The 21475-nt window shown below is 36.8% G+C and overlaps 3 protein-coding genes across 4 annotated transcripts; 2 read left to right on the top strand and 1 right to left on the bottom strand.

The window, feature by feature from the left end:
* The first annotated feature begins 359 nt into the window (after nucleotides 1–359).
* LOC104090526 (large ribosomal subunit protein eL28z-like) lies at nucleotides 360–2786 on the top strand. The gene is made up of 4 exons (XM_009595638.3): nucleotides 360–497; nucleotides 596–764; nucleotides 1460–1623; nucleotides 2485–2786. The coding sequence occupies exons 2-4, from the start codon at nucleotides 617–619 to the stop codon at nucleotides 2602–2604; spliced, it is 432 nt and encodes a 143-aa protein (XP_009593933.1). The 5' UTR covers nucleotides 360–497; nucleotides 596–616; the 3' UTR covers nucleotides 2605–2786.
* A 1453-nt stretch (nucleotides 2787–4239) lies between these two features.
* On the bottom strand, nucleotides 4240–6967 carry LOC104090525 (small ribosomal subunit protein uS8my-like). Its single transcript, XM_009595637.4, has 3 exons — nucleotides 6742–6967; nucleotides 5687–5847; nucleotides 4240–4640 (listed from the first exon to the last, which is right to left on the bottom strand). The coding sequence occupies exons 1-3, from the start codon at nucleotides 6869–6871 to the stop codon at nucleotides 4542–4544; spliced, it is 390 nt and encodes a 129-aa protein (XP_009593932.1). The 5' UTR covers nucleotides 6872–6967; the 3' UTR covers nucleotides 4240–4541.
* A 973-nt stretch (nucleotides 6968–7940) lies between these two features.
* On the top strand, nucleotides 7941–20699 carry LOC104090524 (ubiquitin carboxyl-terminal hydrolase 6). 2 transcript variants are annotated; one of them, XM_009595636.4, is made up of 18 exons: nucleotides 7941–8053; nucleotides 10033–10178; nucleotides 10339–10374; nucleotides 10460–10567; nucleotides 11252–11352; nucleotides 12024–12150; nucleotides 12620–12679; nucleotides 12790–12857; nucleotides 13066–13116; nucleotides 15276–15384; nucleotides 15908–15996; nucleotides 16304–16373; nucleotides 18494–18574; nucleotides 18692–18787; nucleotides 18953–18998; nucleotides 19893–20012; nucleotides 20108–20182; nucleotides 20354–20699. In XM_009595636.4, exons 1-18 carry the CDS (start codon nucleotides 8044–8046, stop codon nucleotides 20407–20409), a joined length of 1449 nt encoding a protein of 482 aa, XP_009593931.1. In that variant the 5' UTR covers nucleotides 7941–8043; the 3' UTR covers nucleotides 20410–20699. The 2 variants fall into 2 exon arrangements, with proteins under 2 accessions (XP_009593931.1, XP_009593930.1); XM_009595635.4 differs by having other exon boundaries at nucleotides 7943–8053; nucleotides 19878–20012.
* The last annotated feature ends 776 nt before the right edge of the window (nucleotides 20700–21475 follow it).

Raw genomic sequence — 21475 nt, 5'->3', positions numbered from 1 at the left:
TATCTGACACAACAGTTTAGAGCAGCAGTTTACAAGCAGCTTACACAACAGCTTACAAGCAGCTTACACAGCAGCTTGCAGCAGCAGCTTACAAGCAGTTTACACAGCAGCTTACAAGCAGCTTCCAGTAGCAGCTTACACAGCAGCTTCTTTTCTTCTATAAATAGAGGAGAATTCAGTTTATTATGTACAGAAGTTTGAAGTTTGAATAATATATCACTTTCTCTCTATACTTGTCTTTACTTTACCGTCTTTATTTTATAACAATAATACGAATTTCCACATTATTCTTGAAACATAACGAGTTTTAAAAGGTGGGAAAAAAAATTATTAGCCTGTACTGTAAGTAAAAATGGCGTGGGCAGTTTCGGTAATTGAGGGTTCCCCGCCTAGGGTTTTATTAGATGGTCAATATATAAACAAAATGATCACACAATTCTTCTTCCTCAGCTGTCTGCATCTCCTTCTTCAGGCCGTCAAAGTAAAATCCCAATTTGGTGAGTCCCAAAATCTCTTTTTTCCTCTATAGTCACTATTTTTCATTAGGCAATCAGCTTAACTCTTGCGATATTATTTTTGTAACTGGAAACGACAGGGTTGTTTGTGGTGTGAAAAAATGGCAACAGTACCAGGGCAATTAGTGTGGGAAATCGTGAAGAAGAACAACTCCTTTTTAGTGAAGGAGTTCGGCAATGGTAGCGCCGGTGTTGTGTTTAGCAAAGAGCCTAACAATCTTTACAATCTTCACTCTTACAAGCACTCTGGTCAGTGCTTCACTACTTTCAATATCTGAAATTCATTTAGTTACTCAAATATTGAACGTTGATGTGATGTTCACTTTTTATTAGACTAATTTTGGACCATTAAAAATTTAGTTATTAAAGCACATAAAAGATAGGGCACAATGGGTGATACATATTAGTTGAGAATATGTTTGAGATTTTAGCACTTTTACGGCAGGTCTTATGTTTTCTAGGAGTGGTTTAACCTTTCAGAAATTTATGAATTTCTAATGCTTTTTATTGTTATTTGCATAATAGTGACATGAGATGGTTCAAAATGGAGTATTGTGGTTAGTGAAGATTCATATGGCCAATCCCAACTTGTTTGGGACTGAGGTGTAGTTGTTATTGTAATAAGTTTTTCCATCACAACTAATATAATGCACGAGTCAATTTATCATATTAATTTCGTGTTCAGCCAAATGCCGTGGATATTTGGTATGAGAATGAAATGGATGTGGAAAAAGCAGAATGTATATAGAGCATTATAGCCGACCCCAACTACTCTGTGATTGACCTTTAGTTGATTGATAGATTGCCTTTGAACCTACTTATAGGCACTAAAACTTTTAGTTGCATTGTGTGATTTGATATATTATTTTTGAAGTTTTAGAAATTTTGGTTTGCCATGCCTCGAGTTACAGTATAGTTGAGCTGTTGTTGTATTGAATTTGTAGGCCTAGCAAACAAGAAAACTGTGTCTATCCAGGCTGGAGGCAAAGATCAATCTGTGTTGCTTGCTACAACGAAGACCAAGAAACAGAACAAGCCTTCAAGCTTGCTAAACAAATCTGCAATGAAGAAGGAATTCCGCCGCATGGCCAAGGCCGTAACAAACCAGGTAGCGATTTGATTGACCTTTTCTGACCACTGGGCAGGAGCAAATTTACTGCATTATAGCTACTTTATAACTGGAAAATGTCTTTCAACAATAACCTAAACTGGGTTCTTTATGTGAATGAAATTGCTTAGGTTCTCTCTGTAATGTAACCTAAACTGGGTTCTTAGTTTGTTAAGTTATATTGTGAAGAGATTGTACGTATCAACAGTAAAATTTACTTCCCAGAGAGCTAGAGAAAATTGCTCATAAAGTCGATATGTTGGTTATTATCTATTGTTTGCTTTCTTCCTCACTAGTTATAGTCCTCTTGATGTTTGTTCACATTTTGAAATTCCTCAATAAACACTAAAGCATTAAGATCTCTAACCTTAGTTTGCTTTCTGGGATGGACGGATGGTCAATTTCTATCAAAGTGTTCTTTTTAAAGTATTTTTGTAATTTGAAGACTGGTTCTAATGGTTATTTGGGTGAGAACTATCACTTCTATATAGTAAGCAAAATGCTAGTGATTACTGAAATTCAGGCCAACCAATCCAAACCAAATAGCCCTCAAGAATCCTGATGTGGAATCTGGTCTGATACTTGACTTTTAGAAAGCTTTAATGAACCGTAAAGAAAATATCCGAACCATTTTGACTTCCTTCAATATATTCCTCACTGTTTTATCTCTTAGCACTCTCTCCTCATTATTGTTATTCGATGTGCTGCTTGTTGTATTGCCTGAGTTTATGAGGCTTTTGCTTTAGGAACTCTTCGATAATCAATGCATTTATCCAAAAAATCGTCAACACGAATATCCTTAGGTTATTTCGATAAAGTGCGGTACTTTCTTGGCTCAATTTATGATTGGTCTTTATACAGGTTGCAGACAACTATTACAGGCCAGATCTGAAGAAGGCAGCTCTTGCACGGTTGAGTGCAGTGAACAGGAGTCTCAAGGTCTCCAAGTCTGGTGTCAAGAAGAGGAACAGGCAGGCCTAGAATATGAAATGTTACATTATATGAGTTTGATGCATTGTTCTCCTCTTGTTAACTACCAAAGTTTTGCTTTTCAATTTTATGTTTTAATCTTTCTTTTCAAAAAGCTGTCGGGAATGTTGCCCCTTGCTTTTGGATTAAATAGACTTTATGATCATTTAGAAAGATCCATTCAATTTGTGGAAGCTGTGGTATAGTGGACGTTTATGAATGGCCCGTTCCGTAGTTCTGCCTGGAATTGTCGCATTTCTTTCTTAACTATAGTTTAATTGGATCAGCTGCTGAGTTGGTATGGTTTGCATGTGGTCTGGAATTAAATAAACTATTGTAAATATGAAAATTCAATTTTCTTTTTAGAGCAAATTAAGAACGAAAGTGTGTTTGGTACATGGGGAGTAACAGAGACCTTAAATATGTCATTAAGTAGCAAATTAAGAACGAAAGTGTGTTTGGTACATGGGGAGTAACAGAGACCTTAAATATGTCATTAAGTCTACTTATCTGATGCGTAGAATAGATGTGTTAAAACTTGTGAAGGGGGAACTTTTTGTTTCCATCACTGAAGAAACAATTTAGGTTGTTTATAACTAAATTTCCTTGTGGTAAACCATAATTGTTTTGAGTTTGATAATTCGAGCAGCTGTGAGCTGCATTATTGGATGTCTTACATGCACATTGTCTAAGGCTTTCCAAATTTCAATGCTTTTTCATGTTAATCGTGCTGCTCGCAAAAGATGGAGTATTTTGGAACACCATGTATCAAAACAACTAATAGTTGCTTAACTGGATTTATCTTAACTTGCATAATCTTAAGGTTCTCTAAAATTTAATGTTCGAGACCCTTTAAAACAATCCTGGTCGATTTTCCACTTCTTGATGGAACTCCACTTGCCAATTATCCCCCTTTGCGTCATTCTGTGTCTTTCAGACGTTCAGATGAATTCTCTGTTCGTTTTTACTTCTTCAAAGTCACTCCTTTATCCAATTTGTGAGCAGAAAAAAGATTGTGGTTGGAAATTGTCTAATTTGGCTTTTGTAGCCACCCTTGCCTTGTTCCAGGCCCGTGTCGTACCGACGACTTTCGACTGTAAGGGCACGGGTGAATGTGGGTGCCACGCGAAGATTCATATCAATCAGGAGGAAGGGATCTAAACAGCTTATAAGCTGCCCATAACTCTTTACCTCACGAGCTAACTTAAGTGCCACGATATGTTACTCTAAACGGTTGATACGTGACTCACTCAATTCCCAGTCAGCCAAAATTGGACTTTGCCTGGGGCCAAGATCTCCACGATATGCATTGTAGCAAAGTGCATTCTTGCAGCTACTGCTATTCGAGTATTGCATACCCGGCGTGACAGAAAGCAGTTGCTAAAAGGCAACTGATTTAAATTCTGCTATGTCCATTCGCAAACAAGAACATTTGTCCTGAATAGCTACTTTTTTTTTGCCTCTCAGGTAAACACGGCCCACATGTCAAGATCCTACTACAAACTTACTGTCCTAAAACTTTTGCTGCAGTCCCCCTCTTATACATATCAAAATCCACAACTACATTATAAGACATTTAATCCAAATTCTCCGAGCTTAGGCGCCAGATCACCTTTGCTACAGCAACAACATCAGTAACCAACATGATGAAAAAAGGCTTTTACCCCTTCATATGCTGAGGTAAACATAGTCTAAAGCAGTTACCATTAAAGAGGTAAGAGAAACTGGTTTTGCTTAGAGCCAAGTTAATGGGGGAAAACTTGGCAAGGATTAATAACATGAATTCTAGTTTTTTCCCCCTATAGTCCATATAGAGGACAGTGAACTTCCATCTAAGGCTTTAGAGAAAGAAACAAATGCTAAGCTAGCAGCACGTCACCGTGTAGAAAACAAAGAACTTGCAGCAATAGTCTTCCAGTCTTGAACCTTGAACCATGGCCGGAACTTGTTCAATAGAAGTAGCCAATAACTTGACCACCCACATTTTGCCGCATTGCTTCTTCGTGATCCAAAACTCCATTTGGTGTTGTAATAACAACATAGCCCCACTGCATAAATATGAGTAAATCAGTTCCTTCTACAGGAAATAATAGAAAGGAAATGGAGGTATAATGGACCTGAGTTGGATGTTAAAAGTAAATGAACCACAGTCATGTAGGACTTTAACGGGGAGGAAAGAAAAAGGATAAATAATATTTTTACTAAACAAATATATATCCAATGCATGGGACTAAAAAAGGTCCAGATTGGTCTAATGAATTATAAAAAAAAACCGCTCTTTGCATTGCTTCGTTGCTTCAAGCGACAAAGCGCTAGCTTTTATAACACCGCCAAACAGGGCAAATTAGGGGAACAGACTCTAGTATAAAGACCCATATATAGGTCCACGGGCATGTATCTACAATCAAAGGAATTGCAAGAACTGCCAGAAGCATATAGGTGGCCTGTATTTTGATACAGATCCATTTTTCGGGCATATATACCGGGATAACATACTGATTGCAGTCAAAAACAAACCAAAAAAAAAATCTAGTGCTTTTATTTTCAGAAATCTCAAAATAGAAAAGGAAGCCAAAATAGAGTAAAAGGACCACCACCCCTACTTTTATAATTTTCCAATGAATCACAAACTTTCCCTATTGGTAATATAATGAAGAAAAGAACTAGACTAATATAAACTAGAAAGAAAATCAGAAGCAGGAATGTTAGGGGAAAGACATGTAAGTTATAGTAAAAATATATTAGAAAGAAAATTGGTAAAACAAAGTAAGTTAGGATAAAGGGGTGATGGGGTCGAAATACAGATTCAATCAGAAAAAAGAAACAAGATCAAAGGTTAACAGGTTAGCATTGGTGAACCATCCAGATTCAAACGGAGAAAAGATAAGAAATGGGAATACTTATAACAATACATCACAATGAAGTACATCGTAACGAAGACGTCTTTTTCCCCCTCTTTTTTGACAAGTGATAAAGACAGAGATCTCAAAATTCAAAACTCATGAACAAGACGTCAGTTAGTGTTCCTTGTTTCTATATCTGATGAAAAATCATGTTGAATGAGAAAAAGAAGCATTAGAGGGAGCAAACAAACCTGACGTGTCGGTAGTGCGCGTGTCTTGTAATTCTCAATGCTTGCAGCCTTGATGTCTTGTCTGTAGGTGAGAGCACGACAATCATTGACCCTTCCAAGCAATTGGACAGTTATCTTGCCAACTCTATGAGGATCATGCACATGAAAGTCTTTGATATAACCTGAAAAACCAGTTCAAATTTAAGCAGCATGCAAAGCTTTATAACTTCATTGACTTAAGAGTTTTTCCAAATGCTTTGTAATAAAAAATTGATCTGTAAATTCTATTTAGAAAAGCCCAAAGCTAAAAAAAAGTCCTCACTTTCTCTTGAACAAGGGAAGGGCATCATAGCTTTAGCAATTGAACAAGCTCAACCTTTAAAAAAGGGGTTAGGCCGAAGAATTGTTGAACACTTCAACTTGGCCACTGAAGAATGCGAAGGGCGGGTGAGAGATTAGGCTATCTTACTGATTACTGCCATGCCAAGGTTTAAGCTTTAGGCTCCATAGACAGAACTCTGTTTAGGTATTAGGGAGGGGAAGACACCACTCAAGTCTCAACACCTAAGGTGAGGTTCATTCTCTAATGAATTACTCCATCGTGGAAAGCACAACAAACATAAATTTAGGCATTGGATGACAGAAAACGTTATTCCTTTGCTTAGAATTTTTTTTACAAACACTTTGCAAATACTTCTAATTGTACAAACTGTTACTAATAGTCTCTCTGTCCCAATTTATGCGATATACTTTCTTTTTTAGGTTATCCCAAAAAGAATGATATTTTTCTATATTTAAAATAATCTAACCACAAATTCCAAAAATCTTTCAAAGTATGCATTGCTACTTGTTTAAAATAGGTACTAAGTTTTTCCTAAAGAAAGTCCGAAATCATCCAGACAATTAGACCCTTTAACTCTTGTATTCCGAGCCCATCATTCTTTTTGGGACGGATGGAGTAATAAAAACAACATTGGTGCGGAATCATATTATAATGAATTACTCCGCCATGGGAAGCTCAAAAAAACATAATTTACAGGGAATTTGTCTTATTAAGAGATGTGGTATATAATTACCTCGATATTTCATGATTTGTAGAAAATTAGCAATGACATTGGAGACAGGTTGGAGCTGAGCTGAAGCGAAACCTCTCTTTTCAGCGTTCACAATTGTCCTCAACGCATCGTTCAGTATTCTCCGGCCCATTTCCGCCGCCGCCGCCGCCGCAACTGATTCTTCTCCGGCGACTGTAAAACCCCTTCTGTTGAGGAAAAATAGAGGCCCAATGGAAATGGATCAGAGAAGAAAAGGAAAGCCCATCAAATAGTAGTCCATATAAGGGCCTGGGAAGCCCGTGTGCTATTGGAAAGTTCCTTTTTTGGGAAAATAACATTCTCAAAATAATAGCAAAAAAATATATTTTTTGGATATATATACATTATGTATGTTATACCAAATATTATACAAATTTTATATATTTTTTCGGCTACAAATATAAATAGTTTCTGGTACGGACTAAAATTGAAAAAAAACATCTTCTTTTTTTCTTCATTTTTCATTTAATTACTGAGTCTACCAAAATTAAATGACAAAATAAGTCAATTAAAAATATAAGAATAATAAGAAGAACAATTTACTAAAAATAGAACTCATCATATATATATATCTATTTTATTTTTATTTTTACTCTTTGGACTAATTTAATTGAGGAAAACTTATGCTATAACTTTCCTAAACTATCTTCCATACCATAATTTTCTAATCACTAATACTAATAATTATGCTAAATTAGCATTTTAATTTTGCTACTTGAAACAGCAATGTCTCAGGAATGAGTTTGCTTACACTATTGGTCTTGTCTGTACATAAATAACAAAGATCATAATAGGTTTACCGATATGGATAATATAATAATAAATAATTTAGGAGAATTATTAAAATATATTGCCATATTAGACGTACTAAAGGAGCGTTTGAGAGTGAAATATGTTTAAATGAAATAAAATGAAGATTCATTTAACCAAATCCAACAAACTTATATGCATAATTTTTGTTGTTTTTGTATTTTGTAGTACTTGAAAAATCAACATTAATTTCAATTACCCTTTTAATTTACCGGAAAATATTAGACAGGTACTTAAAACAATTAGAACGAAGCGGTAACTGGAGTTATTACTATACACTTTTACGAATTTTACATTACATTTTTTACAGTAGTTAGATAATATCTCGGAATATACGAGTATAAAATAATTAATCTGTGGCATTTGCCCTTCTCTACAAGCAAACAGCAAGCGCCCAAATTCCAAACAGAGGAGTAACGAGAGAGAAACCTATTCCCCAGTCCCGATCCTGCCAACGCCGAAGCTCCCATAACCATGGTCACAGGTCTGAACTTCCGCCATAACTTTCTTCGTCTCAGCTTTACTATACTCTAAATTTGAACTATAATGCCACATTGATGTGAAAATTCATACTTAGGTATCGATTTTCTAAAAAAGAGATTTATTTTGTGTTCATGCTTCGGTTTCAAGTATTGGAGAACCTCGTAATCGTGCTCTGTAAGCTTCTAGTTTAACCGATCCTAATTTTTCTTAGAAGCTCGGATTATTTAGTATTGGAATGAAATGAACCTGAATATTGTGGACGATACAGAGGAATATTGAGGCGTAGTTGATTGATTGATTGATAGTTTTAAGTAAGAAGACCTATTGGAGATTGTGGTGAAGCTTATACAGGTCCAGCTGGACTTTGTTTTCACAATCTCTTTTTGTTAGGGTTAAATAAACCTGCTAGAATGTTTTACGTGTCAAAAAAATCAACCTGCTAGAAATTTTTCAATTTGGTGATTGGGGGGTGAGTTGGATGAAATGGAGGTTAGCATCTGGAGTCCCGTGTGACAAGAAAGTGCCATTGATACTCAAAGGTAAGTTTATAGAGCGATGTTGTATGGGGTAGAGTGTTGTCCGGTTAAAAACTCACATATATAGAAGATGAAAGTAGTAGAGATGAGTATGTTGAGGTGGATGTGTGGGCACACTAGGATGGATAAGATTAGGAATGAAGATATTCGGGAAAAGGTGGGCGTGACAAGATGCGGGAAGCGAGACTCAGATGATTTGGGCATGGGCGGAGGAGAAGCCCTGATGCCCCGATAAGAAGGTGTGAGCGGTTGGCTGTAGCGGGAATGAGAAGAGGTAGAGAGCGGCCTAAGAAGTATTGGGGAGAGGTGATCAGGCAAGACATGGCGTGGTTTCAGATTTTCGAGGACATGGCCCTTGATAGTAAGGTGTGGAGATCGAGCATTAGGGTTGTAGGTTAGGAGGTAGTTGAACATTTTTCTACTTCGTTCCGGGTGTGAGGATAGACTGATAGGGTTTGTCTTAGATTTCTAGTGGTTTATGTTGTGTTCTCTCTATTCTCCTGTTTTTCTTTACTGGTTATTGTATTGCGTTTCAACTATTTTTTGGTTTCTTATAATGCTTTATTATTTCTATGATTTCTGTTGATGGTACTGATATATTGTCTTTTTCGTCTTTTTCGTTTTCTTGAGCCGAGAGTCTATCGAAAATAGCCTCTCTACTCCATGGGGTAGAGGTAAGGTCTGCGTACACACTACCCTCCCTAGACCCCTTACTTCTGGGATTTTACTGGGTTGTTGTTGTTGTTGTTGGTGATTGTTTAAGTTTGTCGAAGTTTTTTTTTTCCTTCTCGCAAAAACGTTTTTGCAAGAACTGTATTTTGAAGTTGTGGTTTGAGAGTGTTTGTCAAATAATCTTTCAAACAAACTCTCTTTTACTAACGATACACTTATCCGAAAATCTTCAACTTCCGCGAAATAGTTGACAACTGGATTAAATTTTTTTTTTTTTTTTTTTTGGTGGTTGGGGGGGGGGGGGGGGTGTTGGTCTGATGGTGTATTAAAGTTCAAACATCATTTATCTTTGCTCTAGGAGCAGATATTTTTATCATTATAGATACAGATTTCCTCCCACTAGGATACCCCTTTTTTCATTTTCTTTTGATTGTACCTCCTGTTTATTTTTGCACTTGGACAATTACGGGCTATAATTCTCTCCTTGCAAATCTGGTGATTGGTTGCAGTAAGTGTAAAGTGGCAAAAAGAAGTCTATCCTGCTGTGTGTGGGGTGGGGGTGGGGGGGTGGGGGCGTCTGATGGTGTATTAAAGTTCAAACATCATTTGTCTTTGCTCTAGGAGCAGATATTTTTATCATTATAGATACAGATTTACTCCCACTAGGATACCCCTTTTTTCATTTTCTTTTGATTGTACCTCCTATTTATTTTTGCACTTGGACAATTACGGGCTATAATTCTCTCCTTGCAAATCTGGTGATTGGTTGCAGTAAGTGTAAAGTGGCAAAAAGAAGTCTATCCTGCTGTGGAAATTGACACTAGCCAGCCTCCTTATGTTTTCAAAGCCCAGCTGTATGATCTAACAGGGGTACCACCTGAAAGGCAAAAGATAATGGTCAAAGGTGGTTTGCTTAAGGTATAAAATTTCGTTTCACTTAGCTTGTTATGCCATTTTTCACTTTGCAAATGAAGCACAAAACTCATTTGTGTTTTGAGGAACGCTGAAATTCTCAGCATCTGATGCTTTGCTTGTTAATTTTGTTGTTTACTCTTCGGTTATTTCCATGGTTGTTTAGGACGATGCCGACTGGTCGAAAGTAGGAGTAAAAGAGGTACACGGCTACTCACTGAATTACTCTCTATTTTTATGCAATGAAGTGCCAGTTATCTAGAAGCATCTGTTATTTATTATTTCAGGGTCAAAGGCTGATGATGATGGGAACTGCAGATGAGATTGTGAAGGCCCCTGAAAAAGGTCCTGTTTTTGCTGAAGATTTACCTGAAGAAGAGCAAGTGGTTAATGTGGTAAGTTTTTTGACACTGCTGTTGTTGCATCAAATCGAATGATCGGGAGATGTGTGATTCCTTATGTTTAACTGCTTACATAGTTAGTCTTATCTCATATGCTGTACTTATACCAGCACTGGATCCCTAGTAGATTTATTGGTAGAATTTTACAGCACTTGCTTTGTTCATTTTTTTTTAAAAAGCAGTTGCTTTGTCCAACTTCTACATGCAAATAAGCTTTAATATATAATTCTCTATTCTTGTTCCTCTGGCACAAGTGATTTTGTGGATGCCAAGGATGGTGTAGTTTATGGATAAATCTTAACTCCTCCAAAAAGAGGAAAAAGAAACCAATGCTGGAGATGAAAGGAGTGAAGTTAATAGATTCGACACTGAAACACAGCCTAGTGGAAAGAATACTCTGACCTTCAATGATTAGATTGGGGTTTCGGGTGGCTTGTCGAATGCGTTTCTTGTTCCGCTGGCACAAGTGATTTTGTGGATGCCAAGCGCTTGTCGAATACGTGATTTCTTCATTTACACGTTGTGAATCGGATTACTATGTTGTTTTAGAATCAGATTACCATGTTGTTTTAGAGTCCTATCTAAAAGAACTGCTAACTTTTATAATGGCAAGGCTTAGTTTTGTACTTTTAATCAGTAAATGAGGGATGAGAATTTTTATAATTTTGTTTCCTCCAGGGTCATTCTGCTGGATTATTTAATCTCGGAAATACATGCTACATGAACTCCACAGTACAGTGCTTGCATTCAGTTCCGGAACTGAAGTCTGCTCTAACAGAGTGAGCATTTCCATTTTTCATCCTTTCCTCCATTTTTGGGAGTCTTTTTGTTTAGGCTTTTTTTTGGTCCTTTTGCTTTAGCCTTGATTTCCCAAAACTTGATCAAATTCAATATGGTTGCTTTTAAGTCTAGGTCTGAAAAGATTTAGGTCTATTTTGATTCCTTTGCACTTTTTTGGTTAGGCAATTCGATCTATTTGCACCTAATCCGTAATTCCTGTTTTCGCTAAAATTGATAATTTTGATTTTACTGTTTATATTTGTCAAATCTATTAATCATAATTTAACTTATATAATGTGTCGCATTGTATACACCTAGATAGTATGTACTTACGGAGACAAAGCGGAGAAAACAGTAATTAGTAGAGGAGACGTAAATTATCCTGTTTTAGTTCCTATTTATCCTCCCTTTTATAAATGTGGACTCGTTTCACGGCATGTGCTCCTTTGGATGAAATCAGTCCAAAATGTAATCCACTTTGAATCAATTTGGATTCCGAAACTGTGGGTCTTTCCCGAACATTATAAGAAAAAAGATCAAAATGGCTCCTGCTAAATACCAAGTGTAGGAGTTCCAAAAACAACTCCATTAGGTACATGTTCTTCATACATGATTAATTTGTATTCTCTTGTGTTCCTGAGATTTTGAGTTTGTTTATTCTTCCTGTTAGGTATAACCAGCTCGGTAGAAGCAATGATTTGGATCACTCATCTCATCTCTTGACAGTTGCAACAAGAGATCTGTTTAATGACCTGGATAAAAATGTCAAACCAGTGGCGCCAATGCAATTCTGGACGGTACTTTTTTTTGTCTTTATTCTATTTCCTAATATTTTCTTCGGTTATGACTTTGTATTCTTACAAAATGTCTTTGGATTTTGAACAAAGTTACCATACCTTTGAAGAAGGATATGTATGCTGAGTAGGAGACAGTGTTTGCCAATAAATTCCTGTTGGCAGACTTCAAAATATACTCGTTTAGCATTGAACACTGAAATTGATATATTTTGTCATGACTTTTGTGCGCAAATGGATTTTCTCTTAGAGAGCAAGGATGAAGTACTTTGTATAGAATGCGAATAGAATGACTTAAGCTTGGGTCTGTTATCTACTTGGTCAAAACTTTGTGCATTATCATTCTTGCACAAGGTTACTCGGATTTATATGAGAACTATAGATGTAGCCTATGTTGATATGGTTGTCTTTTTAGTGTTTTCGCCATGTGAGCTACTCTGGCGTCAACATTTGATTAGGTTTATGTTCACAGGTTTTGCGGAAGAAATATCCTCAATTTGGCCAGCAGAGCAATGGAGCTTTCATGCAGCAGGTTCCAACATTACCTAAGCTACCACAATGCTTCCTTGTTATAAAAAAAAGCGTACCACTATTGCAATTGCTATATTAGAGGTTCTACTGACATGTCCTGAATAATCATAGGATGCTGAAGAGTGTTGGACGCAACTACTTTACACCCTTTCTCAGTCTCTTAAATCACCGAACTCTAGGTACTACATCTCCTCTCTGGATATTTCTTGCAGATGAAAGTCCCTTTTCTAAATAATTTCCATGTTTTGTTTCGCTAGTTGTTTTCTTTGTTTCAGTTTGGACATATAGTCCCTATTTTGTAAAAGTGTGAAGGAAAACTCTCCTATATGCACATTGTTCTTCTTTATGTCATGATTTTGTGACTGCTCTTCATCTCGGTACTTGCAGTGAAAGTCCAGATATTGTGAAGGCTCTCTTTGGTATTGAGTTTGACAACAGGTATTTCTGCAGTCAAATGTTGTTTACCTTCCAGTTATTCTGTTATCTTTTCCGCTTTGCATGGAGTTAGTTCTGCGCCTAAATATCATAAGAGGCATGTGAACTTACCGGTGTATATGTATTGACTATTGAGATAGGAAGGAATGCAGCTAGTGGTCCTAGGATGTTCCCTGTTCTGACTTTGAGTATCTTCTGAGCAACTTGATGAGAATCAACATCCTCAACTTTTACTCTGTCATATTGTGAATCATGTAGTTGACAATAAGAGATGAATTACTGAAGTTGCTTTGAAAGGTGAAACTAAAAATCATGTTTATGTTAACTTCTTTTAGTTTCTCCTACTGTTAGTCTACTATTGACTGAAAAGGTTAAAATTGAGGTTGTTTCTAGTTTGCAGTTCTCAGAAGGAATCGATAGTCTAAAATGGTATTCATTGACCAATTGTTTCTTTGGCTTTGTATTGTAAGCATCCAACCTTCTCCTTAAGGAGCATTGAATGCTTAAGTAAAGCGTTCAAGGCATATAATTTATTTCTACATCATTATCTCCTTAAGGCTTGCATCCCTATGAAGTTACCATAGAGGGAAGAAGTTTTGGATAGTATACGAGGGCTAGGAGGGAAGATAAGAAGGCTATTAGCAAAGTTCGAGGGAAGCCAAGAAGGCTATTAGCAAATTTCGAGGGAAGCTAAGAAGGCTATTAGCAAAGCTCAAGGGAAGTCCTGGATCGTTAGTAACAGAAGCTAGTGACACGAGAAGGGAAGAAAGAAATGTATAAACTAACATACCTGAGAGAGAAGAGGAATAAGGACTTAAACCTAGTGAAGTGTATTAAAGACTATTTTAAACAACCATTGACGGGAGATAATGAGATCAAGGAGAGATGGAGATATTGTCTTGATAGAAGGATACATGTCAAAGTGAACGATAAATTCTGCAGAATAGTAGCAAGACCTGCCTTGCTATTTGGGAGTGAATGTTGCGCCGCCAAAATCCAACAACATCCATAAGATTAGTGTCGCAGAGATGCAGATGCTAAGGTGGATGGATGATCAAGATTAGACGAGTAAAAATTTCCACATTCAAGAAGGCGCAAGTAGCACACATCGCGAGTAAAATGAGAGAAGGTTATTTGAGATGGCTTGATCATGTCATGCATAGAGTTTTAGATGTACCGATATTTAGGTGTGAATCCTGTGTGAGAAGGTGTTAAAAAGGGGACGAGATAAACGTAAAATCATATGAAAGAAAGTTGTTCCAAAAGACCTACAATCTTTTTAAAACCATGCAGACCTAGCAAAATATAAGACAAAATGGAAGAAAAAGATCTATATAACCAATTAGTTGGGTATAATCTTAGTCATGCTAGTTCGTTTATTTAAGGTCCTAGATTTTCTCATCTTTCAGTCCTCTCGAAAATATAGAGAACTTGTAGTACTTTATTTTTATTTATTTTTTGGATATTATTGGTTTGAGATGTGATTAAATAAAGCGACATGGTCGGTGAGAATTCATACCGCTGACGTCAAAACAAATTTTAAGATATGATAGGGTAATGAAACAAAATGTCCCCCTATATTTGGATAACTTCATAGAGAAAAGAAAACTAAATCATAATGACACCATAATAGAATAACATGAAACTATTGAGATTTTTGTCAGTGTACAGACAGCTAATGATCCTTGTATAGTGTCGTGTTGCATTAGTATGAAATGTTTGGCACCACCAGGTTAAATTCCTGCCGTGTATTTTTAGATGATCTAAATCTTTTGGCCTATATGAGGTCCATGGGAAGTACAAGCCTTGACCAAGAGGAATGCTGCCGACAGGTGATCTTTGTTGACTTTTGTACTAGTGTGTACCTTTGTATTATATTACTACTAATGAAAGGTCTGGCTGGTTTATGCCATTCTAGGGTAATTTCAACAGGCTATGCTTTTCTGCTGTAGTTTAGACCTCTGGGCTAATATTTCTCGTCTAGGCCCTCCAATGCCCATCCCAGAGTTCTCATGTGCTCAAACTCATCTACTGATATACAACATTTAATTTTCGATAGAGGCCACTCTGTGCCTATGCTCCATATCTGATATTAACTGCTAGATACTGAAGAAAAATGACTTGACTCTGCCCCTTATTCTCATGGGACTGATGTGGACCAGGATTCATTGTGCTGAAAGTGGTGAAGAAAGCACAGAAACAGAAACTGTTTATTCCCTTAAATGCCACATTTCACAGGAAGTGAACCATTTGCATGAAGGTTTGAAACGTGTAAGTTCAGTTCTTTTCCTCCATGTATGTCCTAACTTCTAAGTTTAGTCTTGTTTCCTCAGTGTTTCATATTACTGCTAAGTTCTGTCTCAAGTTCTTCTGTTGTGACACTCCAGTAATCATCCAATTTATAAAGAGGACAGTCCCAAAGTGAAAAATGACGTATCTAATTCATAGAAATTCCTTTGGCAGCTGTAACCTGTAAGGATAACTAACGGTTAGTCCTGAAATGGTTGGTTGGTTGGAGAAACTCTTATATAAGACGCCACGGGGGGGGGGGTCTTTGGCTTCATGATTTTTTTCATGCCATGATCTCGAAATGTGGGGCCTACATGTTGAGGTTCATGCAATAGTTTTACATCAGAGGTGGGCTGAGTCATTGGAACCAACTCATAATGCTTTGGGTGGGAAAAGATGCTTTGGAGATTTTGTGTAACTTGGTGCAAGATTGTTGATGATGTTTACTGGATTATCCCCTCAAACTAATTTAAATGCTCTCATGGCCATTGCTTTTTCTGGACAGGGTCTGAAATCAGAACTGGAGAAGGCGTCCCCGTCACTTGGACGGAGTGCAGTTTATGTGAAAGACTCCCGAATCAATGGCTTGCCAAGGTATTAACTGGCTTGATTAAATTCCATGGCGATGTAGCGACATATGTATGATCCGTAGCTACTGCATATAGACTTTCTGAATCCACGTCTCTCACATAACAAAAAATGTCTTTTGATGTGTTGAAGTAGTTCACCTCATTTCTGGCATGACTTCTTTCTCATTCTCCTTTCTGGGGGTGGGGGGTGGGGCAGCTTTTAATTCTCACACTTTTCTGGATCGTTTCTTTACTATTCTGTGCTGATTATTGACTGGTCTATATCAAAATCTTCTCCTATTTTTACTATTTCCTTTTCATTTGATGAATAGATACTTGACCATTCAGTTCGTCCGGTTTTTCTGGAAAAGGGAATCAAATCAAAAGGCAAAGATTTTGCGGGTATGTTGACTTTATCGTCTTCCTTTTCACATTGATCAAATAGTTGGTCCTCCTTGAAAATGTATCGAAAAGGGAAAAAGGATCAGGTTACCATGTCCTGAATTAAGAAAGGGGGATGGAGAAAGGGAGTTCACTGTTTTACTTTGTTTTGTGAGGATGAGCGGTTCTGACATGTTTAGGTGCTCTAAAGTCTCGCCTACTCTCTCGATTGTCAAATTCTGAACTGTATATTTTAACTTTAGACTGGTTTGTGGTGGTGTCGTTGTGGGAGTCTTGGTCTATAATGTCTTTGCAATAAAAAATTAACTGAAACTTCTCTTAAGTTTCTGTTTTGATCTTGGAGTAGGTGTAACTTGGGCATAATTACAGAGGAGTTCCTATGCTTCAATGACTAGATTTCAGCTACTAGAAATAAATAGTAAGAGAAGGATGTGATATTAATGCTTTGCTTTTCTAGTGAGATAGTACGTACATAATATTTTTTTTGAAAAAGAGTTCTGGTGAGAAGCTGATTTTTTTTTTTTAATTTTTTTTGTCCCTTTTGTGTTGATACAAGATAAGTAGAGTTTCTTAACATTCAAAAATATCTGAAAAGCTTCTTCCTAGATTCGGCCTTCGGGGATAAGAGCCCACCCATTGCCATAAGTTCTGGGATCTGCAAAGTAGTTCTACTGGGTGTTTCAGATATCTTAGATTCAGGATATTGTGTTGAACATGGGTAACCTGGGTGGGGTGGGTGTCCTTACCTATTCCAAAACTGAAGTGAAAAGAGGAAAAAGAAAGCAGGCTTGTGAGGTTCCCAGCTTCTCTCCATCTGATGACCTTTTTGTATACGTATTTCTCTCTTCTTTTTTTTAATGGTGGTGTCCCGACTAGCTTTTGCGCACTTCGATTATTCCATTGAGTACCTACTACTTCCCACCAGCACAGGTATTTGGGTAACTCTATCCATCAAGGCTTAGGCAGATAGAAGATATCGCCTAGTATTTGTCTACGCTGGGATTTGAGACTGAGACCTCATGGTTCTGTATGCATAATGTTGTGTTGTAGTTCCCTATCTGTACTATTTAGATGGTTGATTGGAAAGTAGTAAGGTTTTTTTTTAAACTTACCAAAATAAATTTTCTTTTATTTAAGTTTATGTGACTTTATTTCCTTTTTAGTTTGCTTATTAAAGTATTACCCCTTTTTAAATTTGGAAATAATTTAACTAAATTTTCTCATTTTTACTCTTAATGGAAAGCGATATAGCCACACATTTGTTCTGCATGTTTAAAGCCTGAAATTTCAAAAGTCTTATATAACTATACAAATGTTATGGCATGTTTAAGACCACAAGTCTCAAAAGTCTTCCCGCCTAGTCAAATAGGGTCACAATAAAACGAAATTGAGGGAGTATTATGTAAGAATGGTATCATACTTGGTAGTTTTTCTCTTTTTGTCTCTCCTTTTTTGGGTAGGGGATGCATCAAGCCGTAGGTTCAATTGGTTATAACTTTTAAAGAGCTAAAGAGCTTATTCTAGTAGTGTTTTCGGTGTAACATAGTCTTTGTGGTTAAGAATCCATTGAATATGGGAATAATAGAAAAAAGAAAAGAAAAAGAAAAAGAATGCATTGGATTAGAGATCACAACCATTTTTAGCCAATATTGGCTGGGATATGTTCTGGCTAATTTTTTTTTGAAAGGTAACAGAGGATGGGTCCTGGCGAATTAACTAAGGTTCATGTTAATGTCACCCATATCCAACCTAGACCACCCATTTGTCACGTATAAAACTTATTGTGGACAAAAATAGAATGGTCACTTCCTTTTCCACCCACCGCTAGTAGTGATGTGACAACAAGTTGTAAATGTGACGTGATGGATTTTAGTTATATCAGGAACTTAAATGATAATGTCTGAAGCTATTCTTAAAAGAATGATAATCTAAGAAACTACAATTTTGCTATGCTTCAAACAACAGTCATATCTCGTATTAAAACTCAGCAAGTCTTGCTTTTTTAGTAATACAGGTTTGCTAATATTTCAAATCGTAATTCATATTTTGTGCATGTATTGGATCTCTCGTTGCTTAAAGGTATAAGAAATGGTAATCTTAAACTATGTCTATGCCATCAGAAAGTGGATTACCCGCTGTCGTTGGATGTATATGATTTTTGTTCGGAAGACCTCCGCAAGAAACTGGAAGGTCCTCGCCAGGTAATGTCCTTTTCCCCATTGATCAATGTCTTTAAGAAATGAGGAAAAACCAGACCCCCTTTGGCCCCTCTTTCTCTTTCTTGTTCTATTATTACGTGACTCTAAATTTGCTGCTAGGTTTTGAGGGATGCTGAAGGTAAGAAGGCCGGTTTAAAAACCAGTGGGAAAACTTCAAGCTCAACTGACGGCGACGTTAAAATGACTGAGGCTGAGGTATGAATTAATCTTTGTAATGTAGGAGTGACTCAAGGGGGATAAAGACGGACCTTCTGGGCCCACCTATGGCGGACTGTACAAGGTGGTTTAAAGTGGGAAATTAAGAATGTCTAAAAGTAACTTCTGCCTTTTCTCCTCCTTTTTTTCCTATTGTTTATGCAGGAATCATCTAGTGGAAGTGGAGAAGCATCTAAAACAACCCAAGAAGGTAGAGAAACGCTTCCTTTTCTTGATGACTTAATAAACATATGCTGCTGCTGTATTTTAATTGGTAACAATGTCTGCCGTTAAAATTGTAATGTTTGGGAGAAAAATTATTTTCATGGAATTACCTTCCAACTCCATAGCATTTTCAATGCTTTAAAGGAAACTCTGTTAGTTAATTGTCAGTTATAATTCTGCAGTAATATTAGGATTCCATGAGGTTTTGCAGTTCGTATGACAACAATGTTCTGCGTTGCGTATGCAAAATTCTTTTCACAAAGTCACTGGGATACAAACTTCTTTTCACAAAGTCACTGTTAATATCTTTGATTACGAGCGATTGACCTTCTATTAACAATTTTGGGATCCCATAAAGATTATTACTGTAGCGGATTTTTTCCTTTTTAAATTACTCTATGTCCCTAAACACCAGCCAGATGTTTTACAAGTTTCTATTGAAGGGGATGCCTTTTAATTTATAGAACTGTGGAAGATCCTTAAGGTTTAGCTCTGTTGATACACTTACATTAAGTTGATGTTTTCTTGGAGTCCTTTAATTTGTTTAGACATTTGTTTGTATGTTGAAAATGTGGAGAACCTCTAGCATTGGATAACACCATAACTTGTCTTTTAAGAAAATTTCTGAGTATTGGAATGAACTAGGCCCAGATGGAGCAGAATGAATGTCGGGGATTTATATGAGGGACTCTAACTAGTTCTGGATTGGGAGCAGTAGTTGTGAATGATCAATATTTATCAACAGTTTAGTGTTTCTGATATAGAAGGGGAGGTTAGTCTAAGAGCTCAATTTTGGACTTCTGTTATGAATGAGGAGTCACAATGATTAGTTCTATTTTTTTTTTTTAAATGATGCCCAATTATGTAAACTCCATTTCAGGTGTTCTGCCTGAGAAGGAGCACCACTTGACTGGAATATATGATTTGGTGGCCGTGCTGACTCACAAGGGAAGAAGTGCAGACTCGGGGCATTATGTTGCCTGGGTCAAGCAAGAAAACGGTCAGTTTAACTGGGAAGATATTTTGTTCTGAGTAATTGTTGCTCTTGGACTACCGTCTGATACAAGATATTGAAAATCTCTTTGTAAACCACAGGAAAGTGGGTTCAATTTGATGATGACAATCCAATTCCGCAGAGAGAAGAGGACATCCCTAAACTTTCAGGAGGTGGTAAGTGAATCACTAGTGTATTACGTCTTCGGCAAATTTTCAGTCTGGCAAACATATCCATTCTTGTAACATCAAGATGTAAACCAGATGGAATAATTTGTTGCGTGTGCGCCTGAATGTGTTTTTCTTTCCGGCAGTTTATTGATAAAAGTGCTTTATTTTTGGTTTCAGGTGATTGGCATATGGCTTATATTTGCGTGTACAAGGCCCGTGTAGTTCCCATGTGATTGAAGTCGTCCGTTTGGGTTTGTTTCACATATTGGACATTCATGTATTAGAGTGGGTCGCGTTACACATGATTATTCTGTTACGTTTACTTCGACGTCTGAGTGTAATTTATTACACTTGTCCCTCCTTGGAAATTCAACGGGAAGACTTTTTCGGACGTACTGAATGGTTTATTTAGGCAAATATAGACTATTATTACAACTGGTTATTTTCTGGACCAAAGGGCTTTTGTCCTTTGGTACTGACTATTTGTTGTTTATTGGCATCTGGTTTTTGTTTTTCACCAAAATTGCCTCCTGGCCTGTTAGATTCTTTCATCGTTTTACGGTTTACAATCTCATAACATCAAGACGGATATAAGCCTGCGTAATTTTACGTTGAATATTTTGCTTGGCAATTATCCAGTTAGATGCACAAAGAAGGTGCGCTAGTGCTGTCTTCAAAAATTAGAATGAGCTCTGAGTTTAAGAACTTTGATAAGGAAAGCCAAATGGTTCACTAAGGAAGAGAATACTTGAAGTGATATTCCTGTCGTCTTTTTAAATGAAATTCATGTGGAAGTCTCCAATCCAAAATGCAATTGTAGTTCGTAAGGCCATAGCTTAATAAAAACTAATGCTGCAGAGAGATCCTTTTATGGAAAGCGAAGAGCGATTGGTATAGTTTGACTTGGATTGAAGTTTAAGAAAGAAAGGTAGACTTTTGAAATTTATAGTCATATATATGCCATAACATTTGTGTAACTATAAGGTTTCTAAAACTTATGGTCTTAAACTTGTCATCTATGTTGCTTAGACTCTTTGAAAATGTCGTCTGGTGCGTATCGGATCCTCCAAAAGTAGTATATTTTTAGAGAATTTGACACACAGCGACAAAGCCACACGCACCGAAGGGGTGTCAACTGATACCCCTTCGTCAGAAAATTACACTATGTAGTTTGGTAATTTCTTTTAAAATATGTATATATATATATATATACTAAATAATGACACCATTTGACTTCTTGGTGAGTTTATTTCTTTATATTTTGATTTCTCTTAATGAAAATCCTGGCTTCGCCACTGT

This window comes from Nicotiana tomentosiformis, chromosome 12 (assembly GCF_000390325.3).
Source record: "Nicotiana tomentosiformis chromosome 12, ASM39032v3, whole genome shotgun sequence".
NCBI classification, from domain to species: Eukaryota; Viridiplantae; Streptophyta; class Magnoliopsida; order Solanales; family Solanaceae; genus Nicotiana; species Nicotiana tomentosiformis.
The sequence above is the reverse complement of the archived record's forward strand: the minus strand, read 5'-3'. Positions and strand labels throughout refer to the sequence as shown.

What these genes read in the sequence shown, in the direction of transcription:
- LOC104090526 (XM_009595638.3), top strand. Translation starts at nt 617, where the DNA reads ATGGCAACAGTACCAGGGCAATTAGTGTGGGAAATCGTGAAGAAGAAC. An exon ending in TCACTCTTACAAGCACTCTG is followed by an intron (nt 765 to 1,459) that starts GTCAGTGCTTCA and finishes TTGAATTTGTAG; the next exon opens with GCCTAGCAAACAAGAAAACT. An exon ending in CCAAGGCCGTAACAAACCAG is followed by an intron (nt 1,624 to 2,484) that starts GTAGCGATTTGA and finishes GTCTTTATACAG; the next exon opens with GTTGCAGACAACTATTACAG.
- LOC104090525 (XM_009595637.4), bottom strand. Translation starts at nt 6,871, where the DNA reads ATGGGCCGGAGAATACTGAACGATGCGTTGAGGACAATTGTGAACGCT. An exon ending in ACAAATCATGAAATATCGAG is followed by an intron (nt 5,848 to 6,741) that starts GTAATTATATAC and finishes CTGGTTTTTCAG; the next exon opens with GTTATATCAAAGACTTTCAT. An exon ending in GCGCACTACCGACACGTCAG is followed by an intron (nt 4,641 to 5,686) that starts GTTTGTTTGCTC and finishes ATATTTATGCAG; the next exon opens with TGGGGCTATGTTGTTATTAC.
- LOC104090524 (XM_009595635.4), top strand. An exon ending in CGCCAATGCAATTCTGGACG is followed by an intron (nt 12,151 to 12,619) that starts GTACTTTTTTTT and finishes TTATGTTCACAG; the next exon opens with GTTTTGCGGAAGAAATATCC. An exon ending in CCCTAAACTTTCAGGAGGTG is followed by an intron (nt 20,183 to 20,353) that starts GTAAGTGAATCA and finishes TTTTGGTTTCAG; the next exon opens with GTGATTGGCATATGGCTTAT.